The following is a 19,405-nucleotide window of genomic DNA, read 5'->3' as shown; positions in this document are numbered from 1 at the left end:
GCGGGAGGGTGCAGAGCAGGGGAGAGGAGAGGGGAAGGCAAGAAGTGAAGACTGGGGAGGATGACAAAGGAGAGGGATGAAGAAGAGAAAGGGAGGAAGAGGAGAGAGCTGTAGGGGAGAGGAAGAAGGAATGGGAGAAAAGCTGCGGAAAGGGTCATAAAGATGGGAGGGGAAGGAGGCAGAGAGGGGCGGAGAGTGAGAAAAGCCGGAGGAGAAAAACTGCAGCTGGAGGGAGGAGAGGAAATCTGTTGGAAGGATTGCCCGGAGGCGGGACTTCCGGACGCTATCTACGTGAGTGGCAGGCGGGAAGCGGAAGTGGAGGCGCTGCTGCTGGTGGTGCTGGGGCCGGAGGAGGGACGCGCCTGAGTGGGGCCGCCGGACCGAGCTAGAGACAGACGCGCCCACCCGCCGCCGCCTGGGGCCCTTTCGGACCCTCCGCCTGAGTGAGTGCAGCCGCGGTTGTGGAGCCCAGCGGGCCGGCCTGGAGGATTGGGCGGGGGCGGCGCCTTGTTATTGTAAGAAGCCTGCGGCCTCCCCTCCTCCATTGCTCCCCTCCCCCAGCCCCTCCCCCCCTCTCTCCCTCGGTCTCCCCCGTCTCGCCCCCCACCCCTGTGAGACGTCCCTCCCCTCCCGGCCCAGACCTTCTCGCCCCCGACCCCTTCCTCCCCGAGACCCTGGTGCCCACCGTCTGCTCCCCAGATTGGAGTGTGCATGTCCCACCCCCCCATCCGGCTGTAGGCCCCGGAGCAGGCCCCCTGGCCCTCGCCTCCCTCCGAGAGCCCCAGTGGCCCGGCCGGCGCCTCCCCCAGCAGCCCTCCACCTGCTGGTGGCCTTTTCCCTTCCATCCCCGAGTTGGAGCCCCTGCTTCTGGCCTCTCTCCATCCCAAATGTGGAGAGAGGCCGCGCCTGCTACCCTGGCCCCTCAGCACTCCCTCTGCACACCCCGCACTCTGGGCAAACCACTCATTCCAACTCATTCATAACTTCTCCCACCTCCTCTCAGGAGGAAAGCCCCAGACTCCTGCAACGTTAGAAGGCATGGGGGTCCTCAAGGTCTCCATTCAAAGCCAGACGTCCTTACCCGGAGCTTTGTGGACTTTTTTTTAAATTGATAACTGCATTTCGCTACAATTGGTTTTCTTTGTAGTACTGCGTATTTTATTTTATATTTATAAACAGTCTGAGAAGGGGTCTTTACACTGACACACAAAAAAGGTGAAGAAACCCTGCTGTAGGCCAACCACCTTATAGAATCCCAGATTTAACTCTGGAAGGGACCATGAGGCTATGGAGCGCAACTCTCTAATTTTACATATGAGGAAAGTGAGGCACAGGGGCTTACGGTGTCAGAGCCGGGTTTTGAAGTCCAGTCTTATAGTGCTCCTAGTTACTCTCATTTTACAAAGAAGGAACCAGGTCTAGAGAAGTTATTTGCTTAAGTTGCTAGTTCTATAAATTTTATTTTGTTTATTTTTAAATCGCAGGTTATATAGTGCTGCATAATTTATTTGCTTTACATTGGTATCTCACAGTTAGGCAGGCATCATTCTCCTAATTCACAAAAAGAAAAGTCATTTGGGAGAATCAATGGCCATGGCTTCTTTAACACTCCCACCCATGGGGAAAGTGAAGAAGTGTATCCACCCTATAGTGTTTTGATTTGAAGACTCTTCAAATATTGGTGGATGAGAGCATGTCTTTATGGGGGGGAAAGGAAGGAGAAAATACAACCTGGTTTGCGTTTGGTTATTTCCTGTGTCTCTGAGTTCTAATTCAGAATGCATTGTTCTGGTGTAAAGATTGCGGTGGAAAGAGAAAGGAGCAGACCATTGTGCTTTTAATTTGTCTGCCAGAGCATTTGGTAATAAATTATGATGTTCCGGAGCGCTGAGACCCACCCACCAGTGATCCCTGGAGGTGGGGCATTTAAGAAGGGGATGCACTATTCTGTGCAAAGTAACACTGCTGACTGACTTTTGAAACAAAATAGGAGTCCTTAGGTCAAAATGGAAACATTCCGAATCTTTTAAACCTTAGGCCAACTTCTTTTTCCCTCTTTCCCCCAATTGTTTTCTAGTTCAATTAAGAGGAACATCCAGCTGAGTGATAATTTACGATTCTTTATTGTTGGTGCTGTTCTGATTAGGCATAGTACTCCCAGCTGAAGTAAGCATCCTGTGCATCAATTGAGACTAAATTATGTATAAAGTTGCAAAACACTAGAGCTAAGAAAATAACCTGAAGAGACTCTTCCAATTATTATTTCTGCTAAATCTCAGAATCTGCTACTTCATGTCTACCCAGATAACTTATTTTAATGGATAGTCCTTGACTTCTCTTCGATGAAATCTCTTGTAGTGAGTTTGCAGACCTTTACCTTTTATCTGTAGACTGCTGGGCCTTTCTTACTGAGCCTGCTGTTTGTGATCAGAGTGTAATGACTAGCTGCCCCCAGGGATGATTATGGGAACAGCATGGGGCAACAAGGGGCACCAGATCCCCCTCTGTTGGTATGAATTTTGTATTGCTAGTTAGAATTTTGCCATTCTGGAGGTCAGTATGTTATGTTCTCCCTTAGTACTGAGTCTTAAGCCCCCAAATCACTAGGGGTTATATGACCTAGCACAAACTGCCCTATATGTAGACTCTGATTCATTCTTCAGTTTTGTTGTTAGGGTTTAAATAATTTACTGGGTCTGATATCTAGATAATATGAATCTTTTGCCATGCATTTTCTTTGGTAATCCTTCTTAACCCTTGGTTCTTAAAAAAATAGATTTTATAGGCTACTGGCTTTTTTCTTTTTGTGCTGCCCCGAAAATGTTTCTTTCAGTAGCCTCTCTAGGATAAATGAAAGCTACTTTGTATTGGAAGATTTGAGTTTGGCAGAAAAATATAAAATTCAAGTTTTTGAAATCACTGAAAAACAAGATTTCACTAAGATACTTTTCCTTGTGTGGGAAGAAGGGTGGCCTTGTAATCATGGCAACACATTAGCTAGTTAAGAACATTTTATGCTCTACTCCCAGTTCTACCTGCTGTATGGCCTTGGAGAGGTCACTTTTCTCTTACTTAATTTCTCTATTCAGAATTTTTTTTATTTTATAGGTGAGAAAATTGAGACACTAAAACCATAAAATGTAAATAAACTTGAGAGAGTAAAAAATCCTTCATTAATTGGAGTATTTATTAGAAATCATCACTGTCTTTTCCAGTTAATTTCTGTGAGAAATCTAGCAAAGGCTCAGACAATTGGTTTAGATTATATATTGTTTACTAGTGTGATGTATAGTAATTTTTTAAAAGCACTCTTATTTGGTGTTAGAAGACCTGGGATCACATCTTTTATTGTGATCTCATTTATTAGCAATATGACTTTGGACAAATTCCAACCTCTCTAGGTCTCAGTTTGTAGAGTTTTAAACTAGATGATAATCTAAGGTCCCTTCAGGGTTAAATCCTATGATTTTATGATTGATAAAACTACTTGGATTGAGTTTTTAAAATCCTTCTTTCTTTAAACCAAAATGAGGCTAAAGTTGAAGTGCTATTTTGATTTTTTGTTTTGAGCAAGGATGCAGGCATACAACAACTGAATTCACATTATGTGGAAGTATTCAGTGATTTCTTTTAGAGTCACCTCACTTTTACTTTCATCTGCTTCTGTTGCTTTTGGGTAAAAATGTTTTCTGTGATATCATAGTGAATACAAAACAAATAATTTTTCACATTAAAGTAGAACTCTCAATTATACCTTGTAATTTAATTTTCATCTTAATAATACCTAGCATATTAAGTGTTACTCCATGTGAAATAATTAGTGCTGAAAATACTGAGTAGTGAAAGTCATAAAATGGTTAGGTTTTTAAAAACCTACCTATAAAGGTGGGGAAATAGACATTTTAGTAAGTATAAAATGGAATTGGAGTTGCGTTTACTTATACCTATATCTCTAACCATTTAAAATCTGTTAAAATTATGTTAAAGAAATTGATTGCTGGATAACTTTCAAGGCTAATGGCTCTGTGCAGAGAGAACATTTTGAATTATGGTAGACAGAGATACTGAAATATTACGGAAAGATCACTAGATTTCGAGTCAAAAACCTTAGGTTCAAGGTCTAGCCCCATTATTTAACCCTCTGTATATATAGTCACTTTACGAGAAGTCACTTCACTTCTCTGAGGCCTGAGTTATATGTAAAGTTGAGTTGTGAGTATTTGTGCTACTTAACCTCACTGTGAGTTTTTTTGGTTTGTTTTTTTGCTTTTTGGAGGGCAATTCGGGTTAAGTGACTTGCCCAAGGTCACACTGCTAGTTTTTGTGTGTGTGATAAGTGTCTGAGGCCGGATTTGAACCCAGGTCCTCCTGACTTCAGGGCTGGTGCTCTACTCACTTCGACACCTAGCCGCCCCTCTCACTATGTTGTTTTGAGAGAAGCGCTGTGTAAACCCTAAAGTGCAGTGTAGATGAGTTGCTATCAATACTAGTATTGAGTAATATAAGATCTTGTGGTGGTAGATAGAAGGACTACATCCAGTTCTATTTTACCTTCAGCATCTAGTGGCTCTTCTATTCTGAAGTATAATGATACTGTGCTGAGACAGTTTCCACATGATTAGCCAAGCCTAAATCTAGAATTAAAACTTTTTTGATGAAATTGACTGTATATAGAAGCTGTAGACGTTGGGAAGGATGGGGGACTGGAAATTAGTCAATCAGCAAATGTTTAGGGCCCAGTATGTGCCAGACATTGGGAATACAGAAATAGAAATGAGCAGTACCTACCTGCCTTCAAGGAAATTTTGCTCTATCAAGGGAGACAATTTGTACATATGTGTCTCTTCAAAACATATAGAAAATAAATACAAAGTAATTTGGTTGAAGGTACTAGCAGCTGAAAGGATCAGAAAAGGCTTAAGGTGACACATGAGCTGAGCTTTGAATAAATGATTGTCGACTTAAAGAAACTAGAGATTCTGAGAAGTAGAAGTAAGGAGGAAATGAATTTCAAGAGTGCCAGACTGTGCAGAGGCAGGAACAGGAGATGGAGGGTCATGGGTGAGAAGAACAAGGTCAAATCAGCTGCATTGTAGATTGTGTAAAACTAGAAAGGGCAGATTGGAACCAAGTTGTGAAAGGCTTTAAATACTGAACAAAGGGACAATCCTGATGCTTTTAACCTTTTCCACATGGATATTTTTTTAATCCCTTGTTGAATTACTTTCATATCTTTCTTTAATTCATCCATCTATTTAGTGTGTCCCAACAATCTACCACCATCTTAACTGGAGCATCACAATTTTGGATTGCTGCCTTTCACAGTTCTGGGAGCAACATGGGATAGTAGAAGGAACACTGGCCTGGAAATGAGCAAACCTTGGTAGTCTTAAATTTCTTTACCTCTATGGGCCTCAGATTTTTTTTTTTTTTTTTGCTTTTTGGAGGGCAATTGGAGTTAAGTGACTTGCCCAAGATCACAAGGCTAGTTTTTGTGTTAAGTGTCAGAGGACGGATTTGAACTCAGGTCCTCCTGACTCCAGGCCGGGCTTCACCACCTACCTGCCCCTAGGCCTCAGATTTTTTTATCTGCAAATTGCAGGGATGGGACTAATTGCTCTCTAAGGTTCCTTCTAGATCTGAAGTCTCTGAGAATTTTTTAGAAAAGTAATAACTCAGTCCATGAAGAAGATGAGCTATAAATCATAGGATTTAGAGATAGGAGTAACTTAGAAAATCATCTTGTCCAACCACTTCATTTTCAAACAACGTGAACTGAGACCCAGAAAGGTGATGTGATTTGTCCAAGGATACATAGCCGTTAAGTGGTAGAGCTAAGATTTGAACCTAAATCACCAGATTCCAAATCCAGTACCATTTCTACTGTGCTGTATAGCATTTTACAGTTTACTAAGTGTTTTTCCCATAACAACTTTGTGGGTTGAGTGGTATAGTGTTATTTCCACTTTACAGATGAGGAAACTCAGCATTGAGGTTGTATCTTTTGATGATCATACAGCTAGTAAATGGAAGAGCCTAGACTCAAAGCCATTATAAATCTGCATTATAATTATACTGGATCTTCTCTAGGGAAATAGTGGATGGCATAGTGGAATGTGCTGTCATTTTGGAATCAGAGGAGTTGGGTTTAAACCTTGGGCGAGTTATTTAACTTCTCTGGGCCTTGGTTTCCTAATCTATAAAAAGAATTGGGCTAGATGGTTTTTGAAGTCTTTTGCAATTTCAAATCCCTTATAGTCAATTTATGGTAGATGGCTCAGATGTGACCTTATCAGTGCTGTTTCAAATTGTCAAATAAATTCTGTAACTTTTGGTTAAATTGACAGAAGATGGCTTCTAATTGAAATTTATGAATTAGGATGACTTTTGTATAATAAATGTGAAAATTCTTTTCAATCAGAATATCAAGATTTAAAATTCAGAACATTAGATCCAGTGTGTATACTGTTAGCCCTTCTTGTTTTGGAACATACGGTAGCCAAAGTGGACTTGACTGATCCAGTCATCCTGGCAGTACCAGGCATGGGTTTGGGGCCTTATCCCAGTCTTTATTTTTAAGATTAGTGATTTGTCCTTAAATAATAGTTGTTGAAACCTACACACAAAAAGGGAAATGGATTAGAATGCTATTCAACTTGTTTCGTAAATATATCTCTCGTCCTTCAGAAGTATAAATATATGCAACAGTATCAGTGATAACACAGTATACTGTGGTTTTTTTTTTTAATTTCTGGAGTATAGTTATTTAAAAAAAACATATATTCTAACCTTGAACAATAATTTGGACTCTCAGACCAAAAATATTGCACTGAGAAAGATTAGAATTTTCTTAACAGTAACATGAGTTAACAATGAAAAATCAGTCTCCATTTAATCAGCCTCAAATTTAGGTTCAAAAGTTTTGTTAGTCTGTATAAATATTAACCAGCCCGGGACAGCTAGGTGGTGCAGTGAGTAGAGCACCAGCCCGAAGTCAGGAGGACCTGAGTTCAAATCGTGTCAGACACTTAACACTTACTAGCCATGTGATCTTGGGCAAGTCAAGTCACTTAACCCCAACTGCCCTCCAAAAAGCCCCAAAAAAAAATACTAACCAGCTCATCCAATTTTCTCCAATCCTTATCTGTGAAAGAAAGGGTTGGATTAGATAATCTCTTAAGCCTCTTCTAGCTCAAAAATTATATGAAAAAGTCTGAGTTCATGAATAATTGTCCTGGGGTCATAGCAAAAATATATTTGGTAGTAATAATTTTAGCTAATGAGAAAAAATAACCAGTGCTGGTACATAACAGGTGCTTAATAATTGCCTATTGAAGACATTTGAAATCTTTTGTGACATCCTGGATCCACTGGAATACTGGACTTTACAGACCCACAGTCTAATTTTTTTCACACTTTATTTACATCTACTAATGTGTATGATATATCAAAGCTCAAAAAAGCAAAAAAAAAATTAGTTTAAGCAGTAAGTTTATGGATTGTGCTTTCATTTTTTGGGTGTAGTATATGTACTTTGCAGTTCTTTAGCACTAAACAGCAGTTCAATTGTGAGTTGTAGCACTAGATAAATATTTGCTAGATTAATGAAATTTATGCCATTTTTTAAGTTCCAAATTATCTCCCTTCCAAGGTTCCTCCTCTTCCCCATTGTGAAGGCAAGCAATTCAGTATATATACATGTGTAGTCATGTAAAATATACCCATAGTAGTTGTGTTGTAAAAGAAAACATAGACAAGAAAAAAACTTAGGAAAAATGAAGCTTAAAAAAAAAAAGTATGCTTCAGTCTGTATTCAGACTCCCATCAGTTCATGTTTCTTAGTGCCTGTAGTAGGAATCCTCCAGTGGTTGGGAATTTTCTGATTTTCTTAATTGATTTTTGGGAAAGTCTACATTTCTAATGTAATTGAACTTTAGTATTCACTAAATTATTTTTGCCTGTGTTTGGTCCTTTTGATCTCTTACCTGATATGAAAAGAGCCAGGCCATCTTTAGATTATCAATATATTTGTAAAAGACCAGTGTCTAACCCTTTGACCAGTTCAAAACTTTGAGTGGTTCCTGCTCTAGTGAGTTATATATATAGTATTAGGTAGCCCCTGGATTCCTATCACTTCATTTCTCTTCCAAACTGTAACTGTAGCAGTCAAAAACAGCTATTGTGTAGTTTTCATTGATCCATAAGTGGCTAGTCTCCTTGTGTCTGCACTTAGAATAAAATATAATCATGAAAAATTTATATAGGTGATTTTAATACATTGTTCCTAAAGACAAATCAAATTTTGGCTAAGGTGTAGTGATATCTAGGTAATTATGGTGCTTGGAGTAGGGTCATGTCTCAGAGCCTACTCCCTACTAAAAATAATCCACAGTTGCAAAATTTCTAGGCAAAGGCAAAATGAAATCTTAGTATTTTTAACTTTAACTATTTTTAAAAATCTTTTGGACCAAGTGTGTGATTTCATTGGTATAAAGAACTCAGAGGGGCATTGTTGAGTATTAGATCTAGAGTTAGACCTGGATTCAAGTCCCTTCTATGTGTCAGTCATTTAATCTCTCAGTGTCCCTAGGCAATTAATGATATAAATTACAAAAGAAGTTGCTGATCTACCTTGGTCATGGGATTTTCTTTGCCTTAAAGCCTTAACCTATATGACCCTACAGTCCAAAAATTTGGCAGCATAAAAGGTTTCTGAACATGTAACAACCAAAAATTAATTCAAAAGTCAAACATGAAATAAATCTGAAGTGTTTCTGGCAGCTCTTGCCCATGTTGCATCATGCAACATCACTGCAGCCTTGGTTCTGAACACAAAGCATGCTCACTTTGCACTGCCACACAGCACCAGTGAATGCTGCAGAAAAAGGAGTTTTGAGTGGAAAAAGTTTAAGAAGCCCTGGTCTAGACAAAGAGAATTCCCCCTGAGGAAACTTTGTGCCCATTTCAATTTGGTGCCACTTAAGAATTTTACAGAGTTGCCTGGAGGCCAAGAGGCTAAGTAATTTATTTGGGGTTTTGTAGTCAGTATATGCCAGAGACATAACTTGAATCCAAGTCTCCCTGACCTTTAGGCCAGCTATCTGCCCACTACACCATGCTGTATCTGCTAATACAAATCTTAATAGTATGGTAGCATGGCCCCACATATTGTTGATTGAGTAAATGTCACTTAAACACTCTTTCCTCAGGTGTAGAATGAGCCAGGGGGACTCAAACCCAGCAGCTATTCCACATGCAGCCGAAGATATTCAAGGAGATGACCGATGGATGTCTCAGGTATTAAGTTTTATTTATGTGATATGGGGCCATTCACGTTAATTTTTGAGAAGCATAATGGCTAAAGCAGTAAAAGTGGCCATTTTTTTTTTCAATTAGGCAAAAAGCATTTATTGAACAAAATCATAAAATAAGAAATTATATGTGGGGTTCAGTTAATGGTTCCTCACCTCACTGTCTTATTTGCCATAGTAGTGTGCCAATTCAGCAGGTGTTTATTAAGAACTTACTGTATGTAAGGTACTAGGAGTACAGACATAAAAATGAAACGGTCCATATCTTCTGGGAGTTTTCATCTTACTGTAAGTAAACTATAATGGTATGCTTTGAGAAGTATGGTGGTTGCCCTCTGTCATGATAATTTAAGGAGGTTAAGAATGTATTTAGAACAGCTTGAACTTTTAAAAAAAAGATAAAATAAAAATTTGAACTTTTTGAAATGAATTCGCAAATATTTTAATAAGCAAATTTTATCCTTTAGAGTGATATTTTTAGAAATCCTACCATCAGAAATAGCTGAATGCTACCCAATATAAATATAATTGTAAAATAGTTTTTAAAATATTTTCATTCATTACCATTTGACTTTGTGGTTAAACATATCCCTCTATGATTATAGCCCATCCATTTTTCTCATTATAATTTTGGTTCATAATTTAATTCACTTCAAAGAATCCAGATTTATTTAAACTTTTTATACAACCTGTTTTCTATTTATTCTCCCTACAAGTTGGAGTAATGGAAAACCATTGGATTTGGATTCAAAAGACCTGGGTTTGAATTTGACTATTGATACATACTAGCTGAGTTTCTAGGAAAGCCACTTTACCTCTCTAAATCTCAGTTTCCCAAGCCTATTTTACCCAAATGGGGATGATAATACCCCAGGAAAGAACTATTTAAGTGTGAATTGTTAATTATTACCTGCACCTGCCTCTTACAATTATTAGTGAAAGCACTGTCTCAGCTATAAAGTATTATTTAAATGGGAACTACTTGTGCTTATTCTTTTTGTCATTATTTAGACTTTATTCACTGTATAAAGTAGTATCTTATTTTATTTTCTGTCTCCTTTTTGATATTCCAAAATTAAATGATCTCTATCCATGTCCTTAATGGTTTTATGCCATTTGATTGCACTCCCTCCCTTATTTAAGATTTGATCAGTTGGCTCAGAAAAATATATTAAAGTATATTTTTATGCAGTGTGTACATACTAGGTTAAAAGTACATATATGCTGTATAATGGGCATCATATTTCTTTCCTTCTTAATGAGTGAGGAAGGATATAAGGAGGGAGAGAATTTGAAATTGAAAATAAAAATTTTAAGCATATATGTACATTGACAAAAATCAGCAGAGTTATTTGGAATATAGAAGTAGATTAATATTTGTTAAAAGTCTTATATGTTGTTTAAGTTGGTGATAAAAAGTTACAGAAATTGATTCAGTCAAATATTTTTGTGAGTCTCCTCATATCTTAAAACTCAGATGAAAAGTCATGGAAGCTACTTTATCATTTTGCTGCTTTTAGTTGCCCCTTTTTGGACCTGTTCCATTATGCCCATTATTAAAATGTAGTAACTGAAACTGTATCCAGGAGTTACCCTCAGATAACTAGGGTTGGAAAACAGTGGACAGTCAGACCCTTAGGGAGTTGTGGGGAAGAGACTTTTTTAACTCTTTGATAACTAAAGGGAAGCTTGGACTAGATACGGCCACAGGGATGACTCTCAATTCCAGAATTCTGATCCTTTGGTTATACTATCAGATAACCATGAGCTGATTTCTTGGTATTATTGAGGACATATACATTAAAGACATGAAATGATGTGTCTTGGCCAGAAAAACATCCCCTTTCCTTACCAGTTAAAGTTTGTGTTTTTGTTTTTGTTTTGTTTTGTTTTTTTGCCTATTTTAGGAAGGCACCGTGGTACAAGAAAAAGTGAACTGACTCTGGAGTCAGAGGACCTGGGTTCAAATCTTACCCTTGATGCTTACCTGTATAACCTTCGGCAAGTCACTTAATCTCCCTGGGCCTCAGTTTCCTCATCTGTAAAATGAGGGGGTTGGACTAGATGACCTTTAAGGTCCCTTCCAGCTCTAGATCTATGAGTCTAGATCTAACCTGTGATTGCTTCAGTTTAAGAAAGCCTGGTGCCATATTTCCTTTCTCTAATCAGTAGTCTTTCAAGCTCTAATGACCTTAAACTCGGGGAAAAGCATTAGTGGATGTAGCATGTCAGTGTTGTATTTTTAAGACATTTAATGGAGACAAATTAGGGAGTCTCATGGCCATAACATCTTGTTAGAAGTAGGAGCTAGAATTTAAATTGTACTGTCTGTACATCCTTTGTTTTTGGATGACTCTTTGCAAGTGATAAGAAATAAAAGTATTTGGGTCAAATCTCATCCCTGATATAATAATTACTAATAATTACTATCTGAGATCTTTAGCAAGTTATTTAATCTTCCTGGGCCTTAGTTTCCTCCTCTGTAAAATGAAGATGTTGAACTAGATGGCCTCTAGGGTCCCATCCGACTCTAAATCTATGAACCTGTGACTTAAGGATACAGAATTTACAAACCTGGGTTAAGTTGAGGAGACTTGAATTTAAAAAACAGAAATAACAACCAAACCTATAAAAATTCCTAAATTCCATTTTTCTTTATTTTTATACATTTGGGCTAATAGAATTCATGTTAGGGTTGTCCCACTGTTAAGATTTTAACAGTATGCCTGTTTGATAGTATGATTACATAAGATTAGTAATATAGTAAAAGAGAAAGAAATATCAGCTGTAAAATTCTAACCCAAAGAAATGAGCCAATGGGGGAGAGAGAAAGTAAAGTTTAAAAGATTGGCAGCAGAGTAACTGGTTGGACAACTGTGTTTTGTAGGCCAAGAAATCTCACAGGGAAAGAAGTGCCAGTTTCTAATTCTTCCTTCTTCAAAACAGCACAACAGATTTGTCCTGGACTGCAAAGACAAAGAGCCTGACGTCCTGTTTGTGGGAGACTCCATGGTGCAGTTGCTACAGCAGTATGAGGTAAAGGTTGGGAGGATAGTTGTGGAATTGGAATATTAATAGATGGTATCTGCTAATAATACAGGTTTTTGTGATGAGTTGTATTGAAACTTACATAATTCTGGAAGGATAGACAAGTTTAAAGGCATGTTTGGTACTACTAGCATAAGTGAAATGTCATTTAAAATTAAATCCACAAATGCTTGAAATGTCCTATTTCAGTGTCATACTGTTCCTTTAGGTGGATACGTAAAGAGAAAGGAAAGTGTAAAGGAACCAACTTAATGATAAATGTTGGTGTATCTTACAGAAGTGGATTATATTACTGATGGATTCTTGAATTGAGACCTGTTGGTATGGAAAGTATGGAATCACGTGGTAGTCTTTTCAGATCCATAGCAGTGTTAATATTTTAATTCAAAAGGTGAAATTTTTTTTCATTTGAAATGCCTCACAACGTGCTGTGATAGATTTATTTTCAGCTAATTGTTGATTTAGGTCACTTGTTTTCACTTGCTTCTAGATATGGCGAGAGCTTTTTTCCCCACTTCATGCACTGAATTTTGGGATTAGTGGTGATACAACAAGGCATGTCTTATGGAGACTGAAGAATGGAGAACTGGAGAATATTAAACCTAAGGTAAAATAAAACTCAACTAGTAAAGTGAACTTTTTTTCCATTTACATAAAGAAAATCATTAATCCTGATGTGTTACAATTCAGTAGTAATGAAAATTATTTAGAGTGAATAAGCAAATAGTAGAAGACTTCATTCCTTTCATATACTAATTCATTGTAAGGTAAATGCTAACATCATAGTGTAAAATAATACTAAGATAAATAACCAAGAAAGCAACATTTATTTATTTAGGACCAGATCTGTGATTTTGTTCCTGTGAAAAGTCTGAGCACTTCTCTGTAAATTAAGCCATAAAGAGAACATTGGAAGTTAAGGATTTGTTCATGTTCCAAAAGCTAATTTATCTCAGAGATAGGATTTGAGCCCAGGTCTTCCTGACTTTAAGGCCAGCCTTATATTCACTATGTTATACTCCCTCTCAAGAAAGCAACATATTTATTACAGTAGTTAAATATCTAGTTACTAAAATCATCTATAGGAAAAGATGGTAATAGTACAGTAGGAAACACTGTGGATTGGCTATTTTTATGTATTTTAAATATATGAAAGAATAAGGAGAATATCAAACTTGGTTTCTGTTCTGGTTTTGGAGCTGATTAATTGAAATAATGTTTTACAATATCAAGAATCCTGAGCAAAGACAAAACTTGATGCATGATTCAGGCTAATGATAGGATCATATTTTTGTATTTTCCATGGAACCTCAGAAAAACTTTTATATTCTTGCCTTTCTTTCCTGACAATATGGAGAAGTATATGGTTTTTGTATTTACATATAGAAGCACTTGATTCTCATTAAAGTCTAGGCACCTCATGAAATAATGTTCTCCTATTCTTGGTTACAGGTTATTGTTGTCTGGGTAGGAACAAACAACCATGAAAATACAGCGGAGGAGATAGCAGGTGGGATTGAGGCCATTGTACAGTTGATTAACACGAGACAGCCACAGGCCAAAGTCATCGTACTGGTATGCAGTCCTTTGGTGTGAGTGGAGAACTTGCTATCTCTAGGGCAACTTGAGAGCAGTATATAAATTCTCAAAGATAACAATGTGTTGCATTTACTTGTGAGTGTATGAAATCTTTAGATGAGAGCACCTTGAAAAAGGGAAAGGCTGCTGCTGATAAAATCTCTTCCTGGCCTTCCCATATGTATATCTGTTGCTCTGACTCTGACCATTCCCAAGCCAACTGGCATATTGATGCATTTAGCATCTTCCTTCATCTCTTGTCTGGAGATTGAAGTCTTCCCTACTATTGTAGGTAAGCTAAATCTTTTTCTTGCCTCTGTTGTCTAAAAAATACTAAACAACCTGTAATGAATTTTCCAGAGATATCAAATGAGAAGTTCTAACTTCTAAGTATACCTTGATTAAGCCTGAATTTGAATCAGCTTGGATAGGTTGTTCCACTTGAAATCGGTGTGGGTGGATGTATTTATTAGAACTCTGAACTTTTCCAGACTCCTAACAGGTCAGAAAAGTTTCTCTACCTACAATATAGGTTTACCTCCTGAGGGTAATAGAGTATTAAGGGAGAATGTTCTCAGTATCCATCTAACAGAAAGTGCTCTATCCTTCAGTAATATTTGAAATCAAACCAGTGAGTCATCCTCATCTTGAATAAACTGCTTATAACATTACAAAGTATCTATGTGAAAGATTAATCTCAAATACTATTAGCCCAATTTAAGGCCATTGATTAAGTGAAAGGAAATACTTCCAGCTCTTAAGTGGGATAGGAGAGTGGTAAGAATCACAGATTGTGAAATATCGAAAAGTAAGGACAAATGAATACAGTTATCCCTTCCACATTGAGACTTTCCCCCTCGAGGTTTAAATGTAATAAGGGTTGATATATCGGGTTGGCATAAGAAATGAAATGGGAATTGGGAGATTTGCAGAAGCCACAGATGGCACAGAAAATAGTTTAGAAACTCAGAAGTACATAAAATGTATGTATAGTATTAAATAACATCAGCATATTTTATCTTTTAATACTGTAAACACCCCATAGAAGAAAAAGAAAAAAATTAGACTCCTCTGGTACAAAGGGAGGGCCAAAAATTTTTACACAGATTTTCCAGATCCCAGGGGTGCCATGCTCCCTAACCTTTCTTAATGTAGAAGGGAAAAAGTATGTTCTGCTCATTTTGTCATTGATGTCTTCTTTTTGTTTCTGCTGCCCCAGGGTCTTCTCCCTCGAGGTGAAAAGCCCAACCCTTTGAGGCAAAAGAATGCCAAGGTAAATCAGCTCCTCAAAATCTCTCTGCCCAAGCTTGCCAATGTTCAGCTCTTGGATACAGATGGGGGCTTTGTGCACTCAGATGGTGCCATCTCCTGCCACGACATGTTTGATTTCCTACATCTCACAGGAGGGGGCTATGCAAAGATCTGCAAACCCCTCCATGAACTGATCATGCAGCTGTTGGAGGAAACGCCTGAGGAGAAGCAAACCACACTTGCCTGACTGGCTCCCATCAGTGTTAACAGCATCACAGCCTCATCTGATCAGTTATATCACTGGCACTACAGAATCCTTCTCTTTCTTAAAGCACTTTCCATTTTAGAATGTTCCTGGATGTTCATATCTAGTGTTTGAAGGGGAGGAGGGGATTTAAACTGGTCTTGTACATAAAAAGGTTTGGTTTAATTACATGAAAATTAGCAAAGGAAGGTTATTGTTTTTAAGATATTCTTCAGTTGAAACCAGAACAGAACTTTTTTGGTTGTTTGTGTGATGCTCATTGCATCATCATTGTTTGTTCTCCCTAGGACCACATCAGCCTAAGTAATGAACAGTACCCAAATCCCTTTGTTCTTCCTTTTCTATGGATTATGTAATATGTAATAATTTAGCTTGTTATCAGAATCACATTCCACTTTGCTTAAAAACATGTTTTTTTCCAGTTTTAAAGGTTTGTATTTTAAGGGTTTTTTTATGTGACTCATGTTCTGAATTTTTTTTTTAAGCTGTAGCATCAAATTGAACATAATTGGCATTCAAAAATGGGAGGTGCTACAGGTAGTAGTGAACGTGTTCTGTTCTCTTAATTTCCCTCTTGTGCTTCTTTTATAAGATCTTAGCTGTAACCAACAGGTTTTTGCCCTAATCTTTGGGAAACTTTGGGAGATTTTATTTTTTATGCTGCTTGAATATCATGTCTCTAATGGACCCATTCTTGCATTTTCTTTTCTCCCCTCCCCGTTTTTTGGTCCATGTTGACATATGTCATTACAAGATTTTAACAGTTCTTTTGGTCTAAGCACTCTCTTTGCTCATAAGTGTGAATCCCCAGACAGCTGTTCCCATGATAACATAACTGGCATCTCATTCTTGTATGGTGTTCTGTGCTATTGAGATTCTGTACAGTGCTGTCCATGTTCCAAGTTCTGATTTTTTAATTTTTTAAGAAGGATCTGTCATTCCCTTAAAAATCTGTTATTTTTTTTCCTTTTGGGAAAAAACAAGTAGTTTCCCTTTCTACAAAATCTAAAATTATTTAAAGCCTTATCAGGTCTTAAGTTGTACATTTTTGTTTATTGATATTATTTTTAGAGATGTTTTATTCCAGCAGAAATTGGCCTTTACAAAAGGAGAAGCAAGAGTAGCTTTGCTGTGTGGAGAATCTTTTCTTCCTTGCTTCATATTCTAATAAGAGAATTAGGTTGGTATAAATTGTAGGGTTCCTTCTGAATGTATTTACACATTATCCCTCCTCCCAAGATCTTTTCATAATTGGGCTTGATATATTTTTCAGTTTGCTTGAGAAAGAAGGAAAGGCTTTTAAGTTGGGGGGGGGGGTGGGGGGGGAAGGGAAAAATATAGCTAAGAGTTCATTGTATACCTATGGGAAATACACAAACTGGAATTATAAAAAACATAATTTTACTTTAAACTGGACTAGATGTTTATTGCAGTAACCACTTAAGGTCTGACTTACTCTGTTCTGCAGTGATTGAGATTACTAGTAACCAAGATCTGACTAGGGGGACATACATGTATGGTCTGTGCTTTGCTTTTAAAGCAAGTGTCTGGTTTAGGTATGAGCATTAGTGTTGTGAACCCTTTTGTTTAAGCAGAAGGAAATGAAGGGATTTGGGCTGTTGTTCTTCTACTTCTCCCTCCCCCCCCCCCCAACCTCTTGTGACTTAGAGTTTCAGTTGAAGGTTTCAAAGCTTTTCAGAATTTTTTTGATGGTATAAGTAATTTTCCCATTGTCATATGTTTCCTCACAGAACACGTACATGCTGCTCATATAGAACTTGTTTGCTACATTAAAATTTCCCTTTGATTTTGCTCATGTTCTAAGGTTCAAAATAGGCCTTCCTTTAGTTGAGGCATAGTTTGGGAGGTTTAGAGTTTGACTAGAGACTACCCAGGGCTGTGTCCTGCTATTTTCTAATTAATAAGACTTCTTACCATCCGTATCTCCTTTTAGAATGTCACCTGGTGGCAGTGCAGTCCCAGTTAACTAAATTACCCCTATAACATGTGCACTAGTTTCTTTCCTGAGGGGGTCACTTCATTTCTTAAAACTCTGCATTTCCTTTTCCTTCTGTATATGCTCCCTCTCATATATAATCACCAGAGCTACTGGTAATGTGGAATAATATGGCAGTAATATGGAGTCTTACTGCCTTTTAAGCAGAAGAAAGAATTATTTTGCTCCTTTGTTAACATCCAACTATTGAGTGCAGTTTCTTTTCTTGCCAAGTCTATTTCATCACCAGAAAGTCTTGTCTGCTGTTCTTTTAGCAATGCCCTAATTTCCTGCAGTAATAGAATTTGATGCTTACACTCTGAACTCTGCTCCCTCTTATGTGGTTCTTTTTATAAAAAGCTCTAATTTATTGCTTGAGTAAAATGTGATGGCTTCTAATTGTGATAGATTGACCCATAGTCCAGGCAACTGAGCAAAGGTAGTTCTTACCTATCTCCCTGCCAGTTTTCATTCAGAATTCTCTAACCCCGCTCCTGCTTATCATGTGTACCACCTAATTTGGCCAGGCATTCTCTTTTCTTTGCTAAGCCAATCAGTCCCAACATATCTTGTCATGGCTGCTGAGGTCATTTATTCAGTCTTTGATTATTGAATTTCAGTGCTACCCTGCCAAGGGCAACCTGGGACATGGGTTTTTCATCTGACATCCATAAGCAGTGCTTAGGCCTTCACCTTCTTGCGTCTACTCCAACATTAGGTTATCGTTTTAAACATGGCTTTTCAAAAGAACCTCAAACCAATGAAACAAACAAAACTAGAGGTGGTCTTTGTCCTCCATCATGTCCTTTCATTAAAAAAAAAAAATTAACTGGCTGTGAAAACCCCAATCCTTTTTTTTTTAACCTAGTCGCTGTTTACAGCTGTATGCTGAAGCCTGAAATATTGTCTGTACTGTGGTGTGTGTGAGCATTGCCAATTTTATATTTATTGCAATGATGAAGAAATAGAAAAGGTGTGGAAATGAGGAGCATGTCCAAGCTCTTAAATATGTGTGGATGCATGTGGGAGAACTGAGGTGGGGCCACCAGGGAAGAAGACTTTTTTTTTTAAAGAGCTTTCCTGGCTTCTCCCTGATGTTCCTACTTGGGGAACACCGCTGCTAGCTGACCGGACCTCCCCAAGGGAAGTTTGTGATTCTGCTTTGGCAAAGTTGCATTGACTGGTAGAAATCACTCTGTTTTAGTGCAGATTTCAATATAAATGTAAACATTTCATCCAACCATATTGGTGGTGTCTTTTCTGACTTCTTTCCCACAGGTAGGCTTCCATGGACTTCTGGGCTTCTAAGCCAGAACCATAAGAAAATGAACAGTCTTTAATAAATCCTGCGCCTTTTCTGCCTTAAGCTGGTTGGACCATCCAGACTTTTTTCATTCATCATTTAAGATTAAGAGGCCTGGAGTAATGGGGAAAATGGAAATCTATTTTTGTCAATGGGAAAATTGAGGTTGGGGAGGCTGCCCAGATTTATACAAACCAATATCAGTTGCAGTTAGAATCCAGGACTCCCAGCTCCTAAACATGTGCTTTGGCTTTTTCACATCTTTACTTTCTAGAGTTTGGTTTATGATTCTCCGTTTTCTATCACCAGGATTTACTTCATTTCACAATATATGTAATTCTCCCCACACACACACAATTAGCCTTTTTTAACATCCCTTTTTACTACCATAATTATCATAAGTCCTGTCCCCAGCCTCAACAGGACCCTGAAAACTAAGTAAATTAGATATAAGTTGCTGCAAAAAAAAAAATACTGCCCCCCCCCAGCCACATTTCTTTATCTGTAGAAAGGTATTGGACTAATGACTACTTAAGTTTTCTCCAACTTCTGAAATCCTATGTTCTGAAGGGAAGAAGCTGTGTTATGTTATGCTTAAGTTTGTGCTAGAGAGGGTGAATTAGCCACAGAAATGCAGTATCAAGACAACAAAA

At 38.0% G+C, this 19,405-nt stretch overlaps 1 protein-coding gene across 6 annotated transcripts; it reads left to right on the top strand.

The window, feature by feature from the left end:
• Window positions 1–289: 289 nt before the first annotated feature.
• Window positions 290–18,689, top strand: PAFAH1B2 (platelet activating factor acetylhydrolase 1b catalytic subunit 2). 6 transcript variants are annotated; one of them, XM_069080263.1, is made up of 6 exons: window positions 290–443; window positions 9,210–9,297; window positions 12,258–12,347; window positions 12,850–12,966; window positions 13,812–13,934; window positions 15,157–18,689. In XM_069080263.1, the coding sequence occupies exons 2-6, from the start codon at window positions 9,217–9,219 to the stop codon at window positions 15,433–15,435; spliced, it is 690 nt and encodes a 229-aa protein (XP_068936364.1). In that variant the 5' UTR covers window positions 290–443; window positions 9,210–9,216; the 3' UTR covers window positions 15,436–18,689. The 6 variants fall into 6 exon arrangements, with proteins under 6 accessions (XP_068936364.1, XP_068936366.1, XP_068936368.1 ...); XM_069080265.1 differs by having other exon boundaries at window positions 12,199–12,347; XM_069080267.1 differs by having other exon boundaries at window positions 290–515; window positions 13,812–13,951; window positions 15,157–15,253.
• The last annotated feature ends 716 nt before the right edge of the window (window positions 18,690–19,405 follow it).

This window comes from Petaurus breviceps, unplaced genomic scaffold (assembly GCF_028583685.1).
Source record: "Petaurus breviceps papuanus isolate PSGF00001 unplaced genomic scaffold, PetGlider_PUasm1.0 91133, whole genome shotgun sequence".
Lineage (NCBI taxonomy): Eukaryota > Metazoa > Chordata > Mammalia > Diprotodontia > Petauridae > Petaurus > Petaurus breviceps.
This window is presented reverse-complemented; position numbering and strand designations above follow the sequence as displayed.

Coding starts and splice junctions, on each gene's coding strand:
- PAFAH1B2 (XM_069080263.1), top strand. CDS start 9,217: ATGAGCCAGGGGGACTCAAACCCAGCAGCTATTCCACATGCAGCCGAA. Junction 12,348..12,849: donor AGTTGCTACAGCAGTATGAG/GTAAAGGTTGGG, acceptor ACTTGCTTCTAG/ATATGGCGAGAGCTTTTTTC. Junction 12,967..13,811: donor TGGAGAATATTAAACCTAAG/GTAAAATAAAAC, acceptor TCTTGGTTACAG/GTTATTGTTGTCTGGGTAGG.